This window comes from Peromyscus californicus, unplaced genomic scaffold, assembly GCF_007827085.1.
Source record: "Peromyscus californicus insignis strain IS unplaced genomic scaffold, ASM782708v3 Scaffold_13__1_contigs__length_99412109, whole genome shotgun sequence".
In the NCBI taxonomy this organism is placed as follows: Eukaryota; Metazoa; Chordata; class Mammalia; order Rodentia; family Cricetidae; genus Peromyscus; species Peromyscus californicus.
Window position 1 is genome coordinate 67,190,899 of NW_026294424.1, and position 20,288 is coordinate 67,211,186.

General features: G+C 45.8%; 1 protein-coding gene across 1 annotated transcript; it reads right to left on the bottom strand.

Annotated features, from left to right (window-relative positions):
- Positions 1 to 1,352: 1,352 nt before the first annotated feature.
- Sgcb (sarcoglycan beta) lies at positions 1,353 to 15,685 on the bottom strand. The gene is made up of 6 exons (XM_052735137.1): positions 15,557 to 15,685; positions 12,186 to 12,395; positions 8,419 to 8,604; positions 7,531 to 7,722; positions 7,131 to 7,262; positions 1,353 to 4,264 (listed from the first exon to the last, which is right to left on the bottom strand). Exons 1-6 carry the CDS (start codon positions 15,593 to 15,595, stop codon positions 4,061 to 4,063), a joined length of 963 nt encoding a protein of 320 aa, XP_052591097.1. The 5' UTR covers positions 15,596 to 15,685; the 3' UTR covers positions 1,353 to 4,060.
- Positions 15,686 to 20,288: the final 4,603 nt, after the last annotated feature.

The following is a 20,288-nucleotide window of genomic DNA, read 5'->3' on the forward strand; positions in this document are numbered from 1 at the left end:
GAGTCTGTCACTGGGTTGTGTTTTCTCATGAATGAATGCACAGAATGAAGGACATTCTCACTATAACTTCAAAACCTCCATTTCATACGAGGTCAACTCTCCCATATCTCAGAGGGTGTCTAAATTTAGGTACATAAACTGCAAAGTTGCCCTACCTACAGCAAGGAGTAATTTATAGTATACCCCTTATACAACAGCAGAAACTGAATTCATTTTCCTAGTCAGAGAGATATTAGTTTCGACACTAAAGCTGCAATCATTATGTGCACGATTGGATGTCAAGCTAATGTAATATTAGCAAAAAAATACATCAATCATAAATGCACATTCCTTTGTATCAGAGAAGAAAATAATGGGGTTGAAAAGCATACCTTTTTTAGAGTGAAAGATTTCTGTAATCTGGCCCTTTTCAAGGTAAAGAGGTTGATATATGAATAGGTTTGCATTCAAAACAGGCAGGTTAGAATAATTTTATTTCTAATGGGCAGTGATGGCACACACCATACATAATCCTAGCACTCGGGAGGCAGAGGCAGGCGAATCTCTATAAGCTCAAGGCCAGCCTGGTCTACAGAGTGAATTCCAGGACAGCCTAGGTTGTTACATAGAGAAACTCAGTCTCAAAAAACCAAAAAAAAAGTATTAATGTTAAGAAACATTATTTATATTACATACAAATGTCTATGCATGGGGCAAAACAAAGCAAACAAAAACAAAACAATCCCCCCCCCCCAAAGAAAACAGTGAGAACTCCAGAGGAAAGTATAGGTAATTAAATAGAATGTAAGTCTTTAACTAGACTTATTCAAGTTGAAGTATGAGGAAGCAGTTAGAAACAATTGGGGACACGCATACATCAGAGTGGGCCAGAGAGGTAAGAGGAAAAACTGAAGTAGAGAAAAGGTGAAGATTAATTCTCCCATAAGAAATTGGAAAAAGAGAATGAACTAGTGAGGCTCTCTGGGTAATGAGACATGGGAGGGACAGGACTCCGCCCTCAGGCCTACCTCAGGGTCCTTAGGCAGTTTCTAACTGCACAGTCTCCAGTTGATTGGGCCATGTGGGGAGTTCAGATCTGTGCCTTGAGGCTCCTCCCAGGTTCCCCGGCTCTGTAGCCAGGCAACGCCCTTTCATCTCCTGGCTCTTTCCTTAGTGAGTGAACACCCTCTCCTGGGCCACCGGGGAGAAGCCTTCTGTAAGGCACAGATGACAAGACTATCTAAACAGGGACTGCACAGCTTTCTGACTCCAGAGAGGTCACATAAACAGGTCTCCGTGGCCCGGTCTCTAGCTTTATTTAGAAATCTGTGTTTGTGTAAAGTAGAAGCACATTAATAAAGTCATTAAGAAACTGACAGCAAAGTTCACAAAATTTTATTGTAAACACATTATAGGTTTATCTTTGTGTGGCATAGCTTGTAACCTTTGCCCCTCTTACGTCTTCGAAAGATCACAATGACCAACACTTCAGGGCTCCTCTTCACCAAGTTTAACACAGAAATTCCACCCCCCTTAAAAACCACTCATCAAAACCAGGTCGAATTCCTACCTTTAATCATTAAAACTGTCACACAAACTTTATTTTGCTTCTGTTACAATGCAAAAAGATTGCCAATAAAGCGTATTTTAAAAGACTGCAGCTGATGGCTGGCAGCTCCTGCTTGGCTGTGTAGACTCCCCTGTCCGCTGCGCAGTCTCTAAGGAATCTTGTATTTCTTCTGTCTCTTTGAGCATCTGATATCCACGTCTAAAACATTGTCCTTACTTACAAATGTTTGTCTGTTTTCCTCTTACGTCTCCTTCCCCCCAGGCTGCGGCAGCCAAGTCCTCTGAGTGTGCTGTGTTCCAACAGAAGAAATGAACAGATGAGCAGGAGCCCTCCCCCTGGTGGCCAGCTTGAGCAGTGTGGCTTCACTGTGTACCAGGACTTGATCTTGCTTGGCGCCTCAGCAGAGCTAGCAGGTCAGTGCCCCCCCCCCCCGGGGGGGGGTCTACCTGCAATGCCTTCTAGAATGTCACACCCAGTCACCAGCAGCTTTGCAAAGCATCAGGTGTTCTCTTGCATCAAAGTGCTCAATGGAGATGTATCAAAACACAAGTGTTTCTCAAGGAAATGCAAAAATACATTTTTCATGAATTGTATTTAGTAAAGAATACTTTGTAATATAGTGTTCTGTGGTTTTAGTAAAAATATTTATTTAAAGAAATTCTCAAAACAAATTGAAAAAGAACACGTAACAAATGTACAATTTAAAATACACTGAGCATGGAAATGAGAACTCCAAACATGATTTTTCTGGGCATTTTTTAGTTATTAAACAATCCTTGACCATATCCAGAGGCATACATCGCTCTCTTCCTTTACATCTAAAACCTGCACTTAGTGTCAGGTCTCAGCCTGAGTTCACGATCTCTAAGGTATTCAGTTTTTTCCACTTGACAGAACTGTGACAGTATTGAACACAAACTGTTTTCTAGGTTGATTTTCTTATCTACACATGACCGTGACAGTATACAGGTGTCCTTCTGTGTGGCTAGGCCCATGACACCTCCCTGCTGTCTACAGCTATGCATTCTGGGTACCCGATCCCATGTATCTTAGTAGTACCAGAAAATTGCTTTCCAATCAAGTATAAAATACACTAGAATCCACTCGTTTGAGGGCTGTAAATAGTTAAAATGAGACAGTGAGATGAGGGGCAGAGATCAAAGTTTTATACCTAGCTAAAAATCACCTGTATCATCTCCTGCATCAGCACCCTTTGTCCTAGTGTGTACTAGTTCTTGGGTGCAATACACTTCTAAAGGGGGATGCTGGTATGGGACACTGGAGGAAATACATCGGGCAGCAGGCCCTACTGAGGCCTAGCCTCCCCATTTCCCCTGAGTCTCCCCAGGGCTTAAGGGACAATATATTGGCCTCTCTGTAACTCATTCAGGTGCTCCCATGTGGCATGCAGACCAAGCAGATCTGTCTATTGAATGACAGCTTGGAATTGGCTCAAGATAGTTTAAAATCTGACAGTGATTGGTCATATTTTCTAACAGATTAGTATCTTAACTAGAGTAGCACACATGTTTGATTTTTACCTATTAGGTAAATTAGAATTAAGCCTTTTCCATCTTTTGAGAGTTTTAAATAATTGACAATTCAGTGTAGAGTATAAAGGCAGAAACACACTTGGAATCAGTTTCCCCTAGTTTAGAACTGTACTTGAATGCCAACCCAGGATCCATCCTTTACTATGTGGTTGGGATGGGGCAGCTCCTTAGTTTCTTTGACTCAGTTTCCTGATGGGGGAAGGTGGATTGAAGCACTTCCTGAGAGGCGCAGAGAGAATGAGAGAGACTAAACACACAGTGTCCAGGACGGTGTTGGGGAAGAAGAGGTCCACTGATGACAACAGCTACTGTTACCACTAGTAACAGTACACACAAGTGAGAACTGGGGTTGGGGGTCAATGGCTACGCACTGCAGATACTTATATGTATCATTATTTCAAGTAAACATTCCATGACAGAGTATTTTCTTTAGTGCAAAACTAAGGAAACATAGTTTCTTACAAGCTCATAGATGGAAAGTTCTTCAATGACTTGTTTGTGAAAATGTGGCTTCGGGTTAATGCAGTAAAAACCTGTGCCTTTTCCCATAAAAGCCAAAAAAAAGAAAGAGCACAGACAGTGATGCTATGCTCTCCAGACATCTCGAGTGGATCTGGAAATAACCAGAGGCTTACTTACATAGTTCTTCATCCCTTTGTCCTTTAGACAAGAGATAGTAGAATGTTAAAAACACTTCAAGATTACTTTTCATTTTATTAATTTCTCATAATTATTTTAGAGAACTGTCATTTTAGTATCAGTGCAACTTAATAAAGCATATCAGAATTTAGGCACTCAAAAGTCTCTTAAGTGTGGAGCGTACATAATCGATACAGTGGTGCTCCCCAGTTAAAATACTTACAAGTTACCGCAAACTGTAAAAACATGGTTCACATGCATTCTTAAAAAGAAAAGGTCAAGTGGAGAGTGGAACACACTGACCCTGGGGACAGAGCTCCTAGTGAGTGTTTCCACAAGGGTTGTCTGCCACCTGGCAGCCCATGTTGTGGCCCGTCACTTGTACTTTGAAGAGTGTGCCGTCTGCACACATGCAGAGCTTGTATCGTACCCAGTCACCGCTCCCCGACTGGTCCCCGCTGGAGGAACTGGGCAGACGCGTTGGGCTGACCATCACGGTTCCATTGAGGATGATGCTGTTTTCCTGTGAGGACAGGAATATGGGCATAGAAGGAACTTACTAAACCAGACAAAACTTACCAACTATTAAAAGGAAAAGGTGGCAACCAGAGTAAAGTCACGACCGAAACAACCGTGGCCACAGCAAAACCAACCACACACAGGATCAAAAGGCGACTGCTCATGTTAGTCAGCCCACACTGAGTCCACAAACCTGAAACAGAGCTTGCCGACACTCGTCAGACACATCCTCGCACAGCAGGACCGATGGTGACAGACTTGGATAATTTTCACCTTCTGACTCCAGAGAATTTTTAGTTACTGACTAATGTTGATATGGGGGGGGGGTGCATTTTTCTCTTATAGGAAACTAGTTTTAGTTAATAGAAAGTCAATTAAAGACTAGAACTATATAGTTTATTAGACAAGGCTTTCAAAGAAACTGAAGGTTTCTTCTTTAAACTCATAGCTACAGAGTCATTGTCATACTGCAAGCTCTTAGGACCCTTTGTGTGTGTGTGTGTGAACATGCGTGTCTTTGTAAACGGCTCTCGACCATACCTTATGTGGTGAGGTCTCCATCTCCCTGACACTGGAGCTCAGCCAGTAGCCTCGGCTGTCTGACCCATTTGCCTCTGCACCCTCAGTACAGGACTCTAGGCACATACAGGATATGTGTGCCCATCTGATTTGTGCCCTAGGGGTTCTGAACTCAGGTCACACGCTTGTTTGGAAACACGTCACCAGCTGAGCCATCTCAGCCTCCCAAGACCCTTCCCTTTTAGGGACCAGTAGGTCTCTACTTCTCCCCCCCCCGCCCCCCCCCCCACCTCCCCTAGGTGCTGGGGTATGACCGTAGACAAATGGGTAACTGGCCCGTTCTTGTAGAGTGCTATCCAGCTGTAAGCATGGAAGTCATCCCTTTAGGGAGGGCTTAAAGCACTGGGAGCTGGCGGTAAAGTGTCAGAAATGTCTAGTGCTATGCGCAGACTGAAGAGCGGCTTTTGTCGCAAATGCTTGGAACAGAACCACTTCACATTTCTAAGTTTATTTTATTTATTTTGGAATATCTACATAGATTTTACCGGGCAAACATCCAAATGTTCAGAATACAGCGCTCAACGTTATTCTGAAATAAAGTTCCGAGTATTAAGGGACCTACTTCCAGTTTTGTGTCCATGCTGCCATCTTGTGGTCATTTAATTTTTCTTTCTTGAAACTATAACTGTTCCATACACTGTAACACAGGGTGACTAAAGTTAACAGTGTTTGTCTATTTAAAAACAGTCAGGGGGGCTGGAGAGATGGCTCAGAGGTTAAGAACACTGACTGCTCTTCCAGAGGTCCTGAGTTCAATTCCCAGCAACCAGCACATGGTGGCTCACAACCATCTGTAATGAGATCTGGTGCCCTCTTCTGGTCATACATGCTGTATACAAAATAAATAAATCTTTAAAAAAAAAAAAAAAAAAAAAAAGGTCAGGAGAGATCATTTTGAATGGTCTTAATCTAAGAAGTGGTAGATATCTGAGATGATGTGCATGTTAATTACTCAAATTTGATCATGCACACATGTATAAAAACATACAATGTACCCCATAAATATGTAGATTACATGCTAATTAAAAATAAAAGTGAAAACTAAAATTTAAAAGGTAGTTTGATAAAATTATTGCTAATGATTAGCTTATATACTCTAAATCTAACTACTGATATCACCTGACTTACAAAGCCGAGTATCTTTTCGATACTAGAAACTAGCATGTATGAATACTTCAGGTATTTTAAGATTCGTCACATCGATAAGGCAGAATGGTGTGAGGATTTCCTGGAGGACACAATGAAAGATTCGGTAACTTAGGCGTGTTCTGCATACAAAGGGCTCGGACCTCACTCCTCTGACCTTTAGCGTCAACTACAACCTGGAGCCGTGACGGCTCGGCATTCCTCAGGGAGCTCCCTACCACAGCGCCGGGACACTCCTGGGGTGGCTATGCTGCCTCCGGCAGGAGTTACAGTCCATGGTCATCCTTGTCATCCTGAGAGGGGACTGGGCACTTTAGGGGGAAAGCCGTCCAAGTGAAGTGCCTACTTTTCTTCCTAAAGCTTATCATTTCTAAGAGTTATAAACCTGGATTTCTCTTGAAAGGGAAGAATGATCTCTAAGTCCTCAGATTTAAGGCCATTTTTGTCACGTGATGCTTGGTGACACACATTTCCCTAGCCCCATGTAAGCAGCATGGTACCCAGAGGCATGTGGGATAACTCCGTTCTGGCCCAAACTATGAGCTAGTAAGAAGGGTGCAGACTATGGCTCCCTGTATGACGTAGGAGGCTGGTCAAAACCCAGATAAAATCCGTGAGGCCAAAGCAAATGTCCCAGTGAAGATAGGCTCTCCCTCACAGCTAACAGACGTCAGATAAAAACACCTGTTCCCATTCACTTACGGTTCTCTTTATAGCCTGGACACAAAACTTGGGAATGGATAGGAATAATCTTCAATTAAACAACAACAGCTGCTTCGGGGGACACAGGTTTTGATCTAGAATTCTCTATCAGAAGGTCTGTTTGGGGTTTATTTTTCTGCCTTTTAAAATAATATAAAAATACAAACTAGCAGAAGTAAAAATGAAATCACCTGTTATTCTATCACTCTTAGCTAAATATTGTTAACATTTTACTATATCTTTCCAGATTTTATAAACATGCACATGTTCTGAAACAAATGAGGTAGTCCACAAATTATTTTATAACTTTCTTTCATTTCACAATCCATTTGGAACATCTTGGCATGACAAAAATAATTTTCAGTGATTATATATTATTCTACATGTAATTATATACTATTCCAAAATCATTACCTTGAATTCACACACAAAACAATACTCACAGCCTTTAACTCCACGTTGCCCCCCATGTGAAATTCGATGGTTTTGCCCATGATGAACACGCCTTCATTGCCACGCACAATTGCACGCCCATCAACTTTGATATTTAAATCACTGGTAGCATTGCTGGTAATCTAAAGAGGAAAACACATGCTGGAAAGAGTTCATCGGTGAAGGGAAGAATCCTCATAGAGAAGTGAAAGTTTCAATATGGGCTGTGAAGGGCGGTTTTATAATTGTGGGAACTACCATAAAGAGAGGACTTACTCTCCTGCAGGCTAAGGACAGGGTTAGAAGCAGCCCCTGGACGGTCTGGGGGCCATGTTTTCAGGCAGCCCAAACCCTCCCCCAGAGAGTAGCTGCAGCCAATTCCCCCAGTGATGTTGAAAGAACAAACCACACCCTTTCAGTGGACGCTTTCTGAACATTCAGACTTTTCACTCCACTTGGCAGATGAAACTCGTGAGTCTCGTAATCGGTGCTGAATAAGATGTTCTGTGTCCTTGGGTCAAAAAACTGCATTCCAATGTCACTGGTGATAGACGTTTTGTTCTTTTCTACACTCAGCTTGGTTGTTCCTTGCTGAAAAACAATCTTCAGAAAAATGCTTCATTTGAGTATGTTTTTGAAGAATGCGCAAATGTTTCAATGTTCACGAGGACTACTATTTTTAGGGACACTACAAAACAGTAAGGTTTAAGAACTAAAATGGCGGAAAGAGCCAGACTTTCAACTCTCTTAACTGCACCTGCCCATGAGACTGCATAATGCACAACTTTAAAATGAAGGACAAAATGAAAAAGTGTGCACTCCTTTGCTGATCTATGGACCCACTGGACAAAAACACAGGTCACAGGGAACATGGCTGGGCCAAGATGGCCAGTGTGGAGGTGAGTAACCTCCTGAGGTTCATCCAGTTCAAGGTCTGTGTGCACTGAGCAGCATTTCTCTTCCCAATTCCACGAATCTGGACTTTCCGACCTGGGAAGGTGCTTTTACAAAGGCTTTGTCACTGAAGAGCCAACAGTGACCTACCAACCTGTACACTCATTACTCCAGCCAGTGCTTCCACTGGGGGAAAACTCTAGAATATTAAATACCCAACTCCAGTGAGACTATAAAGCTAAATATCACTGACCATTGGGTATTTATGAATGTGGATACGTTTGTGTGTATAATAGATATTTTCAACAAGAAGACAGTATTTTCCAGCACTCAACTGTAGGTTTTCGTGAGAACTGTGGTCCACGCCTCTCTACCATCTGCACACTTCCTTTAGTGGGAACTTACTGGCTGGTTGTTGCCAGTGATGACCAGGTTCTCATTCCTTCTTCCTCCCACGGTGCTCTTGTAGAGCGGGTGGATGACGCCCATGTCAGACACTTGCTTGAATCGCAGCAGGCCGCTTTCGTGGAACTCCATGCTGTCACAGCCATTTGGCCCGATGCGAATCACAGCCCAGATGACAAGCGTAATCTGAAGGAGAGACATGTCCGCTGTCACTAGTCACACACCAGACACACCTGGAAGCAAACAGGAGTGAGCATGTCCCAATGTGTGTGGCCTCCTGACAGACGTGTTTAGTTAGGAGATGAACTCACTGGCGGTGGGCTGCTTAGAGGATGCGTTATTTTTATCTAAGTGCTAAACACACACAGTCAAGAGCCGGACATGCGAGGTCTATAGAAAATGCAGTGCTGCTTCTTCCTGTTCTCACTTCATCTTGTTCCCTAAGGACAACCGACCACGTTCAGCAACGTTAGCCCCTCCGTCTGGAGTTGATCTCCCTACTTCTAAATAATGTATACTGAATTTCTTCCTCCACCGATTTCCTTCACTTATTTCCTGTTTTAGCAGGTAAGAATTTGAGCTTTCTGTTACATCTTTTCTCTTCCAACTCCAAACAGACTAGGTTAAGTGTGTGTTCAGTATTTGTGGCCACATAAGTATTATTTACCATCGTACCAAACACTATCCTGTAACTCTTTTTTAATATGTATGTCTTCATAGTTCAATATTTTTTCATTTGGAAATTCAACTAAATCTCAGGCACTTCTGTATTTCTGCAAATCTCTCAGTAAAATAAAAGTTCTGCAGTTCAAGCTGCCCCGACAGTGTCGGTTCTGTTTTTCTCTTCCAGTCTGTTTTCCTGGACCTGGTCTTTTTGCTCCATCCACTCATGTGCTGGGACTGTGAACTTGCCTCTCACGCTTTCTCCCACGTGACATGCCCAGCTTCCTGTATCCCCAGATTGGAAGGGCTTGCTTCACTGCTTTCTTTTGGTAGCCCAGTGGCTTCCATAGAAGTAAAAATGTTTGGCGCATGTGTATGGTAAGACACAGTCTGTAGAATCCCTCACGTTGCGGGACGATCTGGTTGACGTGCTTCTGAGACCTGACCTCTGACCTCTGAAGGCCATGGTTTTATTACCTTGCTGTTTCCAATGATCACGACAGGGCCAGGGCCAGTTTGCTTTTGTGTTCATCCTACGTAACACGTTTTTCTCCTCTCTAGAAATTTTGAATCTTTTTATTTCCAGTTTTCTTAAATTTTACAGTGATAGTGTGATCTGTCTGTCTGTCTCTCCTTCTTCTGCCCTCTCTTTTAAAATATATCACACTGAACCCAGAATGGTTTCAATTTTTCTAGAGAATTTTCTTTTCTCTTTTCTTCCCTCCCTTCTTCCTTCCTTCCTTTCTTTCTTCCTTCCTTCCTTTCTTTTTTTTTTTTTTTTTTTTTGAGACAGGGTCTCACACTATAGCCCTGGCTGTCCTGGAATTCACTCTGTAGACCAGGTTGGCCTCAAACTCAGAGATCCACTGCCTCTTCCTCCCGAGTGCTGGGATTAAAGGGGTGTGCCATGTCACCAGGCTTTAGAGAGTTTTCTTAGTTCATTTGATTTGATTCCTTTCCTTCAATGCTTTCTCTATCCTCACTTTCTGAATCTCCTTTATTAGAAAGCTCCAGATTGACCCTTTGATTCTGTAGAACTCTGTGGAAGAGCTTCAATCTTTCCAATACCTGCCCACCCACCATGGATGTCTATTTACTTTTTAAAAAACTTGTTTATTTTTCTTTTATGTGTGTGGGTGTTCTGCCTGCATGCACTGTCTGTGACCACATGTATACAGTGCCCTCAGAGGCCAGAGAGGGCATCACATCTTCTGGAACTGTACTGTTGTAAGCTACCATGTGGGAGCTAGAAACCAACCCCTCCCCCACACCTCTGCAAGAGCAGCTAGTGCTCTTAACCGCTGAGCCATCTCTCCAGCCCCATATGTGAATATCTATGAGTTCTTCATTATTTAATTGCACCATTTGAAATGCCGTGTTATTTTTGTTTCATGGGTGGAATATTGTCGTTCTCAGAAGAAGCTAATTTTCAGGGAGTTCTTTTTGTTGTTATTTCCTGAGACAGAATCTCATGCAGTCCAGGCTGGCCCCTAATGCACTATGTGGTCAAGGCTGGCTACTTCCCAAACACTGGGTTTACACGTATGCACACCATGGCTTTGTGGGGTTTGTTTTCTGCCATTCCTTGCATTTTCCCTATCTCCCTGAGCTTCTGCTTCACCCACGGTGGATAATTTGTCTCTATCAGTTTTCAATGATCACAGTTTCCATTACAAGTCCACTGACCCCTGGCCCAGTGCTCAGACAACAGCACAGCTAGCCTGTCTCTTCGGCCCCTCCTACTGGCATTCACCACCACAGTGAGCTCATAAGGGGCTCTATGTGGGGTGGACCTCCTGACCTACAGGCTTCCCAGCAGGGAGTGTTCTTCTTTACTGGCCCTGTCAAATGTCACTGTCATGTGGCATTCTTTCTCTGGGTGCTTTAACTCTCCAGAGAGGGGCCCTCCATCTCTAGGCTACTTCCAGGTAGCTGGAGGTAGAGGATGAAAGGAAAGGGGTGTGGGAAGTGAGCCTCTGCACTCAGGGTTAGGCTGCCCTGTTTTCAGGATGGAAGTTCCCTCGTGCAGTGGTCCAGGGTGTCTGGACACACACGGCTTAGCTGTAGTCGGACAGAATTGGTTAGCTTCTGGTTGGGAAGTGAGGCCCAGGAGTTTCACTAACCTCAGACTTCACACAATTTATCTGTTTCAATTCCTGCCTTGATCCTGAGTAGTAAGGTCCTTGTCCTTCCAACTCTGGGTTCTGCAAGGCACTTTACCAATACAGGTTGTATTCTTCTGTCACACACACACACACACACACACACACACACACACACACACACACAAGCCTGTCTTTCTCTTCTGATAAGTTACCTGCCATTCTCCCTCCTCTTTTGTCTTCATAAATTATGCCTTAGGATTTTGGCCACTTTTCACTCTCTTCAAATACATTGATGTTCCTGACACTGTTACTTTGGAGCGAGCTTTTTAGAGAAGAGGACATTTCTATGTCTTAATTCTGCCATCCTTGCCAGAAATCTCTAATAAAGCAAAAGTATAAGGCACAATAAATCCAGACTGCATGCTCCCAGTAAAGCTATTTATGGTACCTTCTTTAAAGCATGTTCCAGCTCTTCCCTGAGTGAGGGATTAGACACGAATGTTCTGGAAGTACATACATGGAGTACAAAAGGATGCTCAGGAGCATGGGACGGGGAGGAAAATCAGTGGCTCACTTTGAACAGATGGTTCCATTCACTGATGGTGCCACAGGCTCCAATGCTAACCACCGGAGCTACACCCTCATATTAAAAAGCCCCTTCCTCAAAACAGTAACTACCCTGGGAAGGCACAGGCCAGTGCTCAGCACCTCAGTGAGAGCGGGGAAGGCTCAGGCCATGGCTCTATACCTCAGCGAGATTGGGGAAGGCAATTTTTCAATTTTGTTCACTTATTTTTGTGGGAGTGGAGAGAGAAGCCTGCTAGGTTTTTCATGTTAAAGCACTAACTAAAGACCAATAGGAGATAAAACACCTACAGAAAAGCAGAAGGCAAGAGCATCCCAAAACACAATACACAAGCAAACTCCGTGATCTCGCTGAAAAAGATGGAAAATTCCCCAAGGTAACTGAAGAGACCATACTCTGCCCCACAGACTCACGAGTAGGTTGATGACAGCCAGGATAAACAGGAGGACAATCACACAGATGGCCAGGTTGCCCTTTCTCCCTCTCAGGCCAGTCTTATGGAGGCGATCTTCATCAATAGGAATATACCCGGCTTTAAAGTTGCTATTGTGCTCTTTGTTAACGTTCCTTCGCTCCACAGCTTTCTCCCGCATGGACTTCTTCACTGGTCCATTGGAACTTTGCTAAAAACGAAACAGAACAGAACAGCTACACTCTCTTCTGATGCATTTTTTACATTCAAATTCATAGTTAAGTGTTGCTGATAGACGTCCCATGAATACACTGCAAGTCAGGTTGAACTGCAGCCGTCAAGGTCACTGTCATACAGCACATCTCTCTGTGCTTTTGGTCATCTGACTGTCAACGTGGGCACAGCTCGTTTCTGTGTAGAGCTGGCACACACATCTATTGCAGTGGGCGATCTCATTTTCACTAGTGACTTGTTGAATTTTTACTTTTTACATCTGCATGAAAAGAATTTGGAATGGTTGACAGAGATTGCTACTTATAACTCAACCAATTAAAGCCTACCTTACTCTAGATCAGCAATTTTCAAAGTGTTCAGGGGCAGTTGTGTGAGTATAAAAGTTAGGGGGGTACCAACTGAACTCTCTTCAAGGTCTGAAATGCCAGACACATTTTAAAAATAATAATATTTGTTTCTCACCCTCACTCTTTTGAATGAATAATGGTGTTTCTAGAGGTCACGTGACCATTTATAATAACATGATTGTTCTAAGAATTAATGAAATGTTTGTCGGGCATTCCTATGCTTTCACAATTTCTAAGTTTTAATTTCTAATATGGTAAATACCAACAGATATTTTAGAGTGTAAATAGAATCTAGGATCAGAAAATTTGAGAACTTCTTAGCTTGACCACACCTAAGGGACATTAAGCATTCATGTATAACAAACACAGAAGGACCAGCAGAAATGGGTACTGCCCAATTTCCACATTTTTTATGAGTTCTGAGATCATTCATTTATTGTAGAAGGCACATACTAAGACCTGTATGCTGAAACACTATCATGATACATAGGAACATAAGCTAGGAGGACGTGATCCTTATCTGCATGCATTACAGACCTGCATTGTGTGTTATATGATAAACACACTCTGTGTGTCTGGGTGCCAAAATCAGTAGTCTAGGCAATACATGCTTCAGAGTTCAAATGGGGGCGTTGGGACACTCTGGAGTTGTTAGGAGAATGGGGGGAGCGATGGTCAGATCTGGAACACTGGGAGAAGGAAGGTGGGAAGTAGAGAAGGGTGTAGACTCTGGTCTTTGGGAGTCACTGGAGGCTTCTGAGCACAAACGGCACACGCTTCAGCTAAATGTTAAATGAACACTTGACAGGTAAGCAGGCGCTCTCAGATAACGTAGGAGTGGAGGTTTGAGGTAATGGGGGAATGAACTGAGGTGGGAGAGAAAAACGAACCAAGGGAAAATAAAGTGAGAGATGTGGTAAACATCAAAAGCACCACAGTGTGAAAGATGAACTTCCTCCTGGGGGCGGTGGGGAACGACTGAGGCACTGCTGCTGCTGCTGGGCTCCTCTTCCTACTCCTAATCTCCTTCCTTTCCCCCTCCTTCCTCTTTCTACTCAATCTGCCTCCTCTTCCTACTCCTCATCTCCCTTCTCCTCCTCTTCCCTCCTCCAACCTTCCTCCTCTTCTGTATTTCTTTATTCTTTTATTTAGTGTGTGTGTGTGTGTGTGTGTGTGTGTAAGCACATGCACCATGGTATATGTGGTATATGTGCGGAGATCAGAGGACAGCTGTTGAGAATTGGTTCTCTCATTTCACCAAGTGGGTTCTCAGGATTGACTCAGGAACTTAAGTTGTCAGCCTTCGTGGCTAGGACCTTTATCCACCAAGCCATCTTGCCAGCCCCTACTGAAGACATTCACATGGCAGCAAAATCACGCCCCAGAGGAGAAGGGCTGGATAGAACAGCTGGAGAAGACGGTGTCACCACATTTCCTTGGCTTTGGAGATGGAGCTGGGGGAGAACTGCCAGGAGCCTGTGACTGTGACACAGAGGCGTCCACGATGACTTCCAAACAGAATAGGTTACTTAATTTGTGGGACCCCGAGAACAAAAGCAAGTCTTCCTGTTCAAATACAAAGTTGAGGACAGCAGATCATTAAGCCCAAATCGTGTTTCTCTGTTCAGGCAGTCCTGCTCTGGTTAGGGTAGCCAAGTGAGCAGATGACTGTAGCCTTTGAATGGTCAGAACAGACCCTCGGGGCATCAAGATGCATGCACAGAACAGCAGACTCTCTACCTCAGAGGCTGATTTAGTTAAGGGGTAAACTAGGAAACCAAGGAACGGCTTCAGTCCCAACAGTTCACGTTGTCTCCTTTCGGCCTCACTTGTTCTTGACATTTTGTTGGGAATCTGCACTTTGCCTGTAGTTAGAGCTGACGGTTGAATTTTGTTTGGCCATTTGACTTTTAGGCACTCAAAGGCAGATTTCATGTCCTCCAGGAACACATACCTAACAGGTCTCTAAAACGTTAGCCACCTAAGAAAAAAATCTTCCAAAGCCAATTGAATATTGGCAGTTTCACTCCCTTCCCCCCCAATGATGTTGAAGAATGGGACGTTTTAAAGGAAAACTATCTTACTGGTTATTTTAAAAGGGAAACAAGAGTAAAGAAGTGACTACAGAAATTGTTTTTATTATATTATCACTCCGGCAACTACATGCACGGGCACGTATTCACACATCTCACACACATGTGCATGCTAAAAGTACAGCCTTTTTTAAACTCTTCTAGGCTTACCACGAAGACCAGGAAGTATTTGCTAATGCATTCCTTAAAAGTAATCTTAAACCCACTGGACACGGGTCAGTTTTTATATTGCTCCGAGAAACCAAAGTGGGAGGGGAAAAATGTCTGCACATCGGGCAGGGCAGAAACAAGACCTGGCCACGATCCACACCAGGCAACAGCTGACCACGACTTGGCTGGTGTCGGGCAGCCTCCCGGCCCCAGCTGACGCTATTTTTATCCGCACGGTGGCTGGCTGCGGAGGAGAGGAGCGTCCAGGCGCAGGCTGCGCAGGCCGGTGACCCGGGTCACTCCCGCCGAGGGACAGCTCCCCTCACCGGCCTGGGTCCGCGGCTGTGCAGGTTCCCGCCCGGCCGGCCTTCGCCAGCATCGCCGCTGCGGACAGCTCCCGCCGCCCCGCCCTGCCGCCCCGCCCCGCCCCGCCTCGCCTCGCCTCGCCGCCCCAGCCCGGCCCTCACGCCCGCGTCCCCGCCCTCCGTGGGGACGACCCGGCCACCCCGCTCCCCAAGCCCTCTCTCGGCCTCAGCAGGCACACAGACCTGCTCAGCGGCCGCCGCCGCCGCCGCCGCCGCCGCCATCTTGGCCCGCTGCAGCCCGCGCTTGCGCTCTGGCACGGGGGTGGGTGGGGCTCACATCCTCGCTGGCCACGCCCCCGGCACGCCCCCGGTACGCCCCCGAAGGAAATCCAGAGTGGGCCGAGGGAGTCTTGTCGGCTCTGATCCACCCAGGCGGGTCACTCGCAACCGTGAGCGGCTGGCTGCGGGTTGGATGGGCGTGGCAGGGATCGTGCGCGCTCCGGGGCGTCCTCAAATTCCTAGGAAAGGACGCCTTCAAAGTCCAAAACACGCCTTTCCCTTCCACACACTACCTCCCGAGATGTGAGGTCTTGAGAGTTCTGGAAAGAAATGTCATCGAGAGTACTCGCGGGCGAGGCTTGGGAGCAGACCAAGTGGACGGAAGTTAGGCAGTTAAATCAAACCAGTCCTCCAAGAAGACCGTGGTCAAGTCTGGCACTCTTTCTCTGAGGCATTAGAAGCAGGTTGTCTGTCCGTACAACGTTGATGCGCGGACTCTACCAGGTTCTTAGGAACCCAACTATGGACACACAGTGAGCACCAGGAAGACATTCGGAGGTGCAGGGAACAGGTGCACATTGGTTGCTCTCTGGTTAACAATCCGTTATGTCGAAAGGAAAACTGCAGTAGAGTGAGTAGCATCCAACGTCCAAGAACTGTTCCTCAGGTCATGAATAGCTTCTAGAAAGTACCACGGACCCCCCCCCCCCCAGGGGATGCTGGACTCTGCTTCCTTTCCCCAGGAGCTGGGTCATCTTGATTTTGTAACCAGTCACTTTGCCGCCCCGCCTACTTCTGATGGCTGTGAAGTTTAGATAGGCACTCACATGACGAATGTCTTCTAACCTTTTTCCTTTCTCATGTCTGATGCGGGGTAAGAGCTTCACCTGTGTGGTCATTTGCCTGCTCATGTCTTCTTCCCCACGTGCTGAAACCACCTGGCTCGATCTCCATAACATACCTACATTTTAGGCAGGAAGTCCATAAATACACCCCTTTGGGAATCAGCAGTGTCTGTGTGATAGCTTGCCTCTAGTCCTGTTTATCAACGTTGACAACACAGCCTTTGACTGGTTCTGGGATCCTGTGCGTCTTTCACTGTGGTCAGAAGGTCTTTTCCTTTTTCTCGACAGACATACTCCTTTGTATCCCCCCCAGACCCCATCAAGTGTCACATTCTTTTTGGAGCCGTTTGAGGCTCAAGTCAGTAGTATGGGGCACTCTGTTTTTAATCTTGTGTGGGGTTTCAGTTTGCAGTGTTGAAGGCCTATGTCTCTATCACACACAATAATGAAACTTATTAAATGTCGTCCACAGCTGCCTGACATTCCAAGTTAGATAAAAAGCTCCATCTTGCTTTTCCTAACCCGTCTCCACGCAGGAGCTTTGATAATGGATTTTTCTGAAGTCAGATGCCTCTTGGCTGTCTGAAGATCTACTTTCCCTGGATTCCCCATTGCTAACAGGACATCCACTTGTTTTCCTTGCCAATGTGTCTTGTTTTTTTAAGACTTGATATTTCATGTGTTTGAATGTTTTGCCTGCAGATACCGATAGGCACTACCCGCATGCCTGGTACTGGTGGGGATCAGAAGAGGGTGTGAGACCCTGAGACTGGAATTACAGTTATGAGCCATCCAATGCGCACAGGGAACTGAGCTCAGGCCCTCTGCAAGAACAGCCAAAGATGTTAACCTGTGAGCTGTCGCTCCAGTCCCACTCCCTTTTGTCGTTTTAAAAAAAGAGAACCAATTCATTTATTCAACCACAAGCATAATGTGAGCCATTTCTAATGCTATTATTTGGAAGCCTTTCCCCCCTCTGAAATATTTGGAGGGTGCTATGTGCTTGGCAATGTCTCCCAGCAGTCTTGTTTTAACTGATATTATACCAGTTCACTATGACACACACAGTTTATATTTAATATTTTCTTATGTAATTTTGCTTTTAGCATAGTTATCTCCTAAGCAGACTGGATGCTCCTTAAAAACTGGGTGCAGCCGGGCGGTGGTGGCGCACGCCTTTAATCCCAGCACTCGGGAGGCAGAGCCAGGCGGATCTCTGTGAGTTCGAGGCCAGCCTGGTCTACAGCGCGAGATCCAGGAAAGGCGCAAAGCTACACAGAGAAACCCTGTCTCGAAAAAACCAAAAAAAAAAAAAACTGGGTGCAGTATGTCATTACATATTACTCCAAGTCCTGATCACCGTAGGAACCAAATACACAATAAATGCCCATTAATTCAGATGACTGAATACTGGCCTTTTTCATTGACTATAAAAAATGGTAAGTACCTCTGACATAGATCTGTTTTAACACCCACCGTACAATACCCCAGAGAAGGACCACATTCCCATCACCTGTGCTTCCCAAGTACTCTTCCTGAGTCCCATCTCACCTCCTACAGGACCTCCCACATGCTGTATAAGAAGAGATCCAATTACAATTCTGGCTGCCTTCCCACTGCCTATGAAATAAACATTAACCTCTTGGTACAAACAGCTCATCATAGCCAAACCCAGGACTATTCTCGGCTTGTCTCTGACTCTGTAGTCACAGTGGACTCTATATTTCTTACCCTTGCAGCTTTTATTTCTCTGCATCCACTTTCCTGTCCCTGGTGGACTCCTGCATCCTTCCAGAGCTGGTTCTAAATGTCACCTTCTTCCGAAAAGACAGGGGAGGAGACAAGGGAAGGGAGAATCACTATGTCCATAGCTGTATAGGTGTCCTGTTAGTGCTTTACACACCGAGTTACAATTGTTGTGTCTGTCTCTTGCAGATTGTGAGATCCCAGAGAGCAGGAAGCCAGTCTGACTTCACCTTATACATGAGACAGATGGGTGGGTTGTCATCGAAATCCAGGAAATGCTATTCAGTGCATGAAAAGGATCCATTTCCATACCGCCCATCCTAGGCCCTGCCTTCATGCTGTACCATGTCATTCTTCTGAGAGGATGACGGGTATCTGCAAGGCTGATCAGACCTTGCTCCTCTCTCTACGGTGTCTCAGTGTGTGCTGAGCCCTCCCCTTCAACGGCCATGGCCACAGCGCCATGTATCTGCTCTTTCACTGAGCAAGTGGTACTGAAAAAGTTGACGTCAGGGATCGCCTCTGTGTTGAAGTGAGTATAACAGACACCTTGGTTGGGATTGGGGGGGGGTATTTGGGCCAACACAATATCCCTGTCTCATTTTTCTCTTCTATTCTGTATTTAAATTTATTGTAAATATTTATTTAGGTATCATAGTGATAAAATTTCAATAGATTACAATTCTTGCAGTTCGTTTGTTCGTAGGCAAACTGGACATGAAGGATCGTACAGGAAAATAATTCTGGTCTGTCCAGAGAGAATGCACACTGGTATTGTATTGGCACTCCACAGGATACCTTGACTTTACTGCTTCCTAGAGGAGGAACCTGCCCTCAGCTTCCATCTGAACCAGTTGATTCTTCCTTTGTGGGAGTGTCCCGTGTCCCCCTCCACCACCACCCCGCCCCCGTTTAAGTGGAAGAAAGCATAAAGGGCAAAATTAAGTTCCTGATGTAAGAACAAAGACCACTTGGGTTAGCAGATGCTGACTAAAATGGACAAGGAGGACAAAACGTCTTAGCACACCGCGAGTAAATTCTGGTGTGTGTATATGTGTGTGTGTGCGTGTGTGCGCGGGCACACACTTACGTGTGAAAAAATATTTCAATCTCTTAACCTTATTTTTTGAGACAGGGTCTCTCCTTGAATCCGGAGTTCAGTGATTATCTAGACTAATTGGCCAGCAGTCCCAGCCAGGGAGTCTCCTGTCTCATTCCCCTCCCCCCCTTTAACGTGTGTACTGGGGATCCTCACGCTTGCTTGACAAACCGCTTGCCAACCGGGAAATCTTATCACTGCGGCGACTGTTTTAAAAGCAATTTCATATCAAGTAGAGCAAAAGCTAGTTTTCCACACAGAACACAGACTGGCTAAGGGCTTGCACCTGTCCATGCTGAGGAAGACCTGAAAGTTAGGACGAGGATCTACCTCACCGTGTAGCTGTGTGTGTCCTTCTATAGAGTACAAATCTATTGACTTAGACCCACCGAGTGGGTCCAGCGACAAAGCCAAAGATGTAAGCCGTAAGAACGGACGTTTTAGCCCCCGTTTCACACAGGCAAACGGAGAATTCAAGGCTTGAGAGGTGGAGGAATAAAGGAAGGGTCAAGGAAGTCTGCTCAAAATTTCCACGGAGTTAACCTGCTTTCCTAAGGCACGCACTGTCTGTCGCCCAGTATCGGGTGCCGCCGCAGGTTAGGTGTCCTGCGGTCACCCAGTCCCCCGGGCAGGCCTAGCCCAGCGCAGGGTCCGGCAGCAGCTCCCCCTCCCCCTGCTCGCCCCTAACCCCCCCCCCCCCCCGCCCCGGCCCCGGATCTGGACGTCCTCCAGCCGCTCGCACAACCCGGAGGTCCGACCGCTTCGGTACCCTCGCCCTGGGCCGGCAGAGCCATCGCGAGGTGGGGTGAGGGGTGGGGAGGTCGCGGTCTCGGCAGACCCCCCCCCAAGGTCCCCCAGTCTGGGCGCGAGCTGGGCTGGGGTGGGGCGGGGCGTTGCTGCGACGCGAGCCGCGGGTCCCTGGCAGCCGGCCGCCACGTCAAGGTTTGTTTAATAATCGACGGGTTATTTATGGCCTGGCTGGCGGGCGGCGGCGGGGGAGCTGGAA